General features: G+C 42.7%; 2 protein-coding genes across 2 annotated transcripts in view; both read right to left on the bottom strand.

Moving 5' to 3' along the window:
* Positions 1–5,556, bottom strand: part of LOC102679778 — a 9,789-nt gene extending 4,233 nt beyond the window's left edge. The window contains 10 exon segments of the mRNA XM_006611061.2: positions 1–250; positions 336–518; positions 642–944; positions 1,067–1,286; positions 1,350–1,435; positions 2,068–2,246; positions 2,342–2,530; positions 2,599–2,725; positions 3,263–3,855; positions 5,119–5,556. Of these exon segments, the coding sequence (XP_006611124.2) occupies positions 1–250; positions 336–518; positions 642–944; positions 1,067–1,286; positions 1,350–1,435; positions 2,068–2,246; positions 2,342–2,530; positions 2,599–2,725; positions 3,263–3,855; positions 5,119–5,135 (2,147 nt within the window). The 5' untranslated portion in view covers positions 5,136–5,556.
* The window catches only part of LOC102673797, a 110,959-nt gene continuing 106,557 nt past the window's right edge, over positions 3,444–7,845 (bottom strand). The window contains exon 16 of the mRNA XM_006610923.2: positions 3,444–3,454. The gene's annotated coding sequence lies outside the window, so the exon portion shown is untranslated. The remainder of the gene's footprint in view (positions 3,455–7,845) is intronic.

Raw genomic sequence — 7,845 nt, 5'->3', positions numbered from 1 at the left:
AGGGCGCAGGGTTCTCGCCAGTGGACGTAGGGGGGGATACCGTGATCCCTTCCTCGTTGGATGTTGATGGAGGCCAGATCCATCCCGAAGGGGAAGCCCGGGGTTTGGAACAGGTGATTGGTCAATTCTTCGCTTATGTGCTCGTCCCTTCTCTGGGCGGGTTGATTGATCAGGCCGAGAAGAAGGCGATCCACGGATCCCGCTGTCTCCAAATCGCCGAGATTTGCCAGCTCGTCGTGAATCGAGACATCTGGAAAAGTCACGTCCAATTTCATCTTTTTTCGATAAAAATTTCCACTTTCGCTCCATTTCATCCTACACGACGGAATACCGACTGTTGAAAATAGGTCGATGGTCGCTGTCGAACCGGACGAAGCTGGGCTGGACCAGGGAGTGGCCGAAGCGGTAAGCGGCCGTGGAGAACGCGTTCGCGACGGTCGGGTTCACGTTCGGATCGTAACCCTCGTAATATCCTTTCCTCAGGAGTTCGAGGCCGAATATTCTCATCACATCCTGACCTGAAACGTCATTATATCTCTCGATTTCTTATATATAATATTTGCAACGCGTAACATGGATCCGAGTTTCAGTCGCGATGATTAGATCGAGGGACAATTTCGTGTTCGATTCGAACGTTTTACCAAGGACAATGGGCAGAAATTCTCTGTAGGTGATGTGCTGGACAATGGCTGCGACGATTCTCCGGGATTCTTGAAACAGTTTCTCGTCGCTCCAATGGGCGTTCAACGCGGCAAGTTTGGTCGCTATTCTATTGTGCAGCCTCAAAAAGACCACGTGGAGGGAAGTGAGGGCGGGTTGCTCGACGAGGCGGCCGTCGCCGGCTTTGAAGCAGCTCGTGGATAACGAGCCGCGCCTGCAAATGTCGGGATCCATTTTGGCCAGCACTGGCCTGTGCGACTGAATCTTTCCGTACTGCAACAGACCTGCGACGGAGAGATGTATAAAATTATCTCTCTTTTTAATTTTTCATTATAAGAGATCGTGTGAAATTTTAATAACGAAAGAAGAAAGAGAATGGAAAGGAAACGTTTCGAACGAATCTCACCGTTTCGAAATAATCTTAAAGAGTCCGTTACGAAAGGGTGGCTGCTGTACACCATGGAAGCATCCAGGTAGCTCGTCACTTGCGTCAATTGCTCCCTGGGCCCGAACTCGCAGTCTTCTTTCGGCGCTGGACCGCTTCGAGCGAATTCTAAACACCTGATACCCAGTGGGCCGAAGAAATGGTCTTGCGGGCTGACCGGTATCGGTAAACACTCTGGATGCTGTGGATACACAGTTTTAATCCCTCAAACTGGTAAATTATCGAGTTCTCGAGAGATAATTACCATAAATTCCGGCGGTTGGAAGCCTAAGCCAGATTTCAGGCAACACTGTGGTACACTGCCGTTAAATCCTCTGCTTTGTCCGGTGGCTGGAGAGAATATTAAATTAAAATATTAAATTCTAATCTCTCGGTATATCACAACGCTATCGTTTAAAAATTAGAAAATGAAAAGTTTTACAATCGTTCAGAATTTCGAGTCCATAAGATGCCCTCGCTGTATCATGTGAATTATTATTGCGTTTAAAAGTATTGAAATGAAAATTCTACTCTCTCAGATATACCAATATATCATTTGAAAATGAAATATTTAAACAAGTTTTACAATCGTTCCAAATTTCTGACAAGAATTCAAATGCCTCGCTGCATCAGCGCATGAATAACACACTCGAAAGAAATATTTTTATCGTGAATTATTGCGCTCAAGAATATTAAAATAAAAATTCTATTCTCCCAATATATCATTTACCGATTAGAAAATTAGAAAATGAAATATTTGAACAAGTTTTACAATTACGTTCTGAATTTTTAGAATTCACATTCGTCAAATCATGATAACAGATTAACAGAACATCTTTGTCCTTGTGAATGATTATTAAGAGTATTAAAATAAAGATTCTCAAACCAATATATCATTCGCCTATTAAAAAATTAGAGAACGAATTATTTAAACAAAAGTTTTTCATCCGTTGTACAATTTGTACAAGAAGAAGAATTCGCACCTGTCAAGTCATGGTCGATAAATTGCCCCCACTGCATCAGCATATGAGTGACAGACTCCAAAGGAACGTCTTTATCCTTGTGAATTATTGCGCTTATCAGTCTCGGGCTTGGAAGCGGTTCCCCAGTTATCGATCTCCTGATACTCTGAATTCCATCCCCGTAAATTGGTGGCAAGAATCTGACGAGCAAAAATCATTATCCACTTTCGTAAGATCGATCTCTCGAACATCTCTTGCATATATATCTCAATTCCTCGCGTCTCGTCCGAATCACCTTTCCATGGCGGACATGGCCGAGCCCCACCAGAGATGCTTCAGGTTGTTACAGCTTCCATCGGACGTTCTGTATCTCAAACTAGCCGGTGGACAGTCTGGAACTCCTCTGTTCGGGCAGCTACGTCGGAGTGGATCGCTTTGACTCCGACGTAGAGACAGAAGCGTGTCCGTCGGCGTGTTCGGGAATCTTGAGGGAAAATTTGCAGGGATCATTTGTCGGGAAAGACGCAGAAGAGAAGTTGGTGCGCTACTCACTTTCTTTTGAACAACGTGGCGCCCTGGAGAACAGCGTAACCGTACTTGGCGAGCATTCTTGCCTCCTCTGTTTGGTCGTTAAAAAATGCCACGTGCCTCGCAGGATTGTCCGAATCGAGGTAAAGGCCTGTTAATGTTTGACATCGGTTGGTAACTGTTAGAAGCGCGAAACAAGTTCAGCATATTTTATCACATATTTTATCCACCATCCCCGATTATTTTTAATAGAATACCAATAGAGATTGGCCAAGTATCAGAGGCGTATAAAGATAAAACTCTCTTCTATGTTATTCCCGCGTTATCTTATCCGTTTAATATCTCCCTCGATTTTATGCGATTTTATTGGTAAGAAGCTTTCTCGTATCGGAGGATCATAAGAAAGTAGAGGTGTGTAATAACTTTTCTCTGTCACGGTTTCTTTAACCTCTGTTATCCTTCTGTGCTTCTGATACCATCCACTGATTCTCGTTACGTTTTCACTGACCGAAACTTCCGTACACCGACGAAGCAACGACAAAAAGAAGAAAGAAGGAAAATATTAATCGAAACTAGATTTCGATCGAATCTCTCTCGCTCTCCTTCTTACCTACACGCGATATTTTTAAAAAAAAATTTACAACGCGTTCAATTAACATATCAATATCTGAAAAAGAACAAAACTCACCCATCGAGTAAAGCATCGGTTCCTTGACCGTGTACAACTCGTTCATGGCGTCGAGGCCAAAATTAACCGCCTCTAATAAATCGTGTTGATCGGGTTCGATTTTGCGATCAGCCTGATAATTCTTCCTTTCCATCCAAGTTACCCCGTATTCCTTTCCATATTTACTCCCCACCGTTGTCCCCGAAGAAACTCCTCCCTCGGGATCCCTTTGCGAATATTTTTCCTCGTCCTTCCCTCCATCCGACGGCCTTGAATTCCTCGTCTCCACCTTCGAAGATCGATCGATCTTATCGACGTCAGCAGCGTCTCCTTTGTCGCCGTTTAGAATCTTCCTCTTATCGACCGATTGTCCCACGCGTTCGAATAATTTCCGCACGAATTCCACGATCTGTTTGTACCGATTCGGATCCTCGGGGATGAACAAAGTCTCTACCGTTTCGGAATTGTTACGGAATCGTTCGTTCGCGTAACTCGTTGAATCATTTATCGATCGAGGAGCGGTGCCGGTCCAAGATGGTTCCGTGCTTGTTGATTCCCCATTCTTGTTCGCAACTGATTTCGATAGATTGGAGGAAAGAAGGACGAGGAGGACGCTGAAAAAAAACGCGATCTTTCGTGAAATATCATTTTTTTAAATCGGTTGCAAGGAGGGGAAGAGAAGAAAATCTTTTCAAAAATTCATTAACCTTTTCTCGATTAAGAGAATCGAAAAACTTCAAAATTCCCTTTCATCTCCGTTTAATCGTCAAAATTATTTCTTACGAGAAGGGAGAAGGAGAAGAAAGAAATTTTAAGTAAGGGAACGCAATTTGCACTAGTTCTTCACCGATTTCCCTTAGCAAACGCTTTAATTATCCATGGTGACGAGCGGTGGAGGACGATGTCAGTTTCGCATTTTCTCGACCGTGACATTAACTTTCTCACGGGTTAAATCGCGTAAGAAAGAGCAAACAACGCGAACGCTCGTCCCTGGCACGCGTTGAATACCGTTGCTCGCAGCACGTGCGGCCACCGCATTTGCATTCCACCGTGTTAGCCGCATTTAATTGCACCGATCGCGGTAGACCGATCGACGATACTGCCGCGTTCACTGCCCACTACGAGATCTCGCAATTCTCGTCACGGTGAAATCGAACTGGATCATCGATCACCGATGCGTAAGTACGCGCTCCTAATATGCAAATCTCTCGTTAGCGTGCAGTTTTTCTACTCGATCGCTCGCCCGGAATACCAGATATATCAGATGAAACGTGGACTTTCTTCACCGATGGATCCTACGATAGATTACGTTTCACTCTTAATTTCTATTCCTTGCTCGAAACTTTTGCAATTTGGATAGAATTTCGAACCGAGATCTTTCGATTTTGCTTTCTTTCTTTTTAACTTTGACTACATGGAAAATTACGTGGAAAGAAAAGAAAAATGTAACGATGATGAAAAAATTGAGGAATGATTCGAAGCCGGAATAACAACGAAATTCCAAGCATTATGACCAGGTAACACAAATCTTTATTTGGAATGTGGAGAGATGTAACGGGACCATCGGTTGTGAAATGTTAGTACTGTTCAAAACGAAACGACATTTTCAATAATAACAACCTCTCCGACAAAATAAATAATTCTCGAAGAAATATCCTCAAGTACCATAATTTGAAATCGTTACAAAATTTTCAATTTCTTAATGCAAACGATTAATCCCAGACTCGTATCGTAACTCTATAATAAAAACCGAATGAACGAAATACGCGAATGGAACAAGAGACGGGAGCCAGAAGAAGAGAGCGTAGTTCCGGATAGAAATGCAGAAAGAAATCCAGAGAGAAGGAAAGAAAGAAAGAAAGAAAAAAGAAACTCACTAGAAGAAAGGACGCATGTCAACAAGTGTCTCTTCTGGCTGAGCACTCTGACCTAGGCCACGGTTCAACCCTTCCCTTCAACGATCCCGCAACAACGATCGCGCAAAACGTTTTGATTCGCGTGATACGTGGCCTTCCCGCGAACGGTTCGCCAAGTACTAAGCCTCGTGGGGGCCGATCGACCGGTCTTATCCACGAGGAAGGATGCAAGAGCCTATTTTTTTATTTATTTTTTTCTTCACGCTTTTTACTCGATCAGCCGGTCGCGCGCTTATTTTTTTCTTTCTTTCTTTCTTTCTTTCTTTCTTTCTTTCTTTCCCCTTTGGATTTTTACTGTTATTCAGGTTGCCCCTCCGGGCATCGCCTCTTCTTCGATTTCGACCAACCGTTTCGCGATGGCGTTGGAGAGGAGTTGAATCCTCTTCCTCCTCTCTCTCTCTCTCTCTCTCTCTCTGCCGTCTCAACGCGGAGTTATAAACGTATAAGGGGAAAAGGAGAAGGAGAAGAAATCTATGGAATCGAATAGACGGGTTTGAAGAGACATCGTGCTCGATTCTCTCGGTTGGAACGGTGATTTGGAGAGGAGCCGAGATCGACGCGATATGGTAATTCGTGCCTCGTCGCTAACTGTTTAATCTCTATGCTCGCGATGATTGGTTCTTGTTTCTCCTCTTAATTTTAACGAAGACGCGTCGATAAGGGTTGACGAATAAGGTTTGACCGATGTTTGACGCAAGATTTAATGTGGGGATCGTAAGAAGAGGGGGAATTTATTTTTAAAGTAGCCGTTATTCTTTAAAAGTAGGGAGAAAATTTTTAGGGATCGAATTTAGGGAAAATTTTTGTTATTTAAATGAAGGGATAATTCACGTACCTTGTCAGTGTCTGGCAGCTTTCTCTTGCGCCTGCAAGCTGGCGATCGCTTTCCCAGACCCGTACAACACTTTGGCGCGTACCTGTACTCTTCTGGTGGTGGTGCAAGAGCTTGGAGAGCCGGAGGACCCGGTTCCGGTCCCACCACCGGAACTCGAGCTCAACTGCAGCGTCGTCCCTGCATAATTCGCACCCCTGCAACTCGTGCACCCCTCCGACATTCTCGCTCCTTGAATATCCGCTCGTGTTAAAATCCGAATGCCTGAACCAAAGTTAACTAACCTTACAATCGTTCACGATTAATTCACGATTTATTTTCTTATATGGATTTCTCTACAATTTTCCTTGTTAAATTCCTCCCGAATTCTTAAATCAAAGTCGAAGTTTATTCCACTTCTTCTGTCCATTTTCTATTTAAACACAGTTGAAAGTTGAAAGTTGATCGAAATGATCGATGCTTACGCGTGAAGAATTAATCCTTATTATATTCGCTATAATTGGAAAAAAATAGTTTATTAAATATCCAGCTCGATCGCTCTCGATGAAAAGAAAAAAGTATATAATAAAAATTCTCTCCGTCAACTTTCTTCAATTTCCTTCACTTTTCCTTAGCTCGCCAATTTCCTTAATTCTTATTCCGTAATTCGATGCTAAAATTGTATTCCAAGAAGCGAAGAAATAACGGTGTTACACGAGGGATTACAATATAGCGAGCACGGCTCTGACCTGTACGCCGTTCACCATAAATCCGGGAAAATCTGGGTTAATTATACTAATGGCAGTATAAGGCGAGCTTTCCTACCGGTGACCTTACCGGAAAAAGGCGAGACACGGTAACTTCCCTGGCGTCGCCGTTAAAGTGAATTTTACGCCATCGGGTAGGAACAGTGTCCCCGATGGGACGATATTCCTCGATTTCTTTCAAACGGCTGCTTTCGTCTCACGAAAGAAGAAGAAATATTATTGTTGGCCAAAAAAAGAAGCCAACGTTCAACGAGAGGATAAAATAATTCCACAATTTGTCCACGTTCCGAGAATTCGTCTTGGATCCGAGAAAACGGATCCTTCGCGATCGTTTCAATTTTTATTAAAAGGAAGACCGGTGTAACGGCGATTTGGAAAGAAATCGATAAAAGAAATTATTGGATACGAGAAAAGATAAGGATCTCTCTCCGACACCAAGTTAGCGAACAGTTAGTCACATCCGGTCTTTTAACCCACTGCCTTACAATCTCCAAGACAATTCTCCAAGTCACCATCCAAATTCGGTTAATCTAAACTCACGAATTATCATCAACGAAATCTCTACTTTCGGATGGATAGGAGGTTGAAAAATTGATTGATTAAAATTGATCCAAACAAAGTTGCTTTAACCGATAACCTAATTTAAAATGCTCGTACAACATTTATTACGTAACTCTTCAACTTTTTCGACAGTTATAAATTAATCGCGATTCCTCGATTGCTTCGTAACGGCAAAATTATTCGACTAACTTTATCCTCAACTTCAACCGTTAAAATTTAAATTAAAAATTTTGCCCATCACTGTTTCACCAAAAAAACCGATAAAAATAAAAAAAAACCCGAAAAATAACAGGATCGATTATATATATATATATGTATATATAAAAAGAAAAAATTATTACAAACAAGTTAAAACGAATGTAATCGAATCCTCGTATATTTAGCTCGAATTGAAAACGTACACGAGGAATCGTTTATCCAGCGAAGGGACGATGCATCCTCCGATGTTTAGTTTAGGCGTGTTATTCGTGGTCCTGATACTCGGTGATAGAGCTCACTGCGATCGGCGACGACGTCCGTGTCGGTTCTGCACGTCGACCAAACTGATCG

This window comes from Apis dorsata, unplaced genomic scaffold (assembly GCF_000469605.1).
Source record: "Apis dorsata unplaced genomic scaffold, Apis dorsata 1.3 scaffold_82, whole genome shotgun sequence".
NCBI classification, from domain to species: Eukaryota; Metazoa; Arthropoda; class Insecta; order Hymenoptera; family Apidae; genus Apis; species Apis dorsata.
The sequence above is the reverse complement of the archived record's forward strand: the minus strand, read 5'-3'. Positions and strand labels throughout refer to the sequence as shown.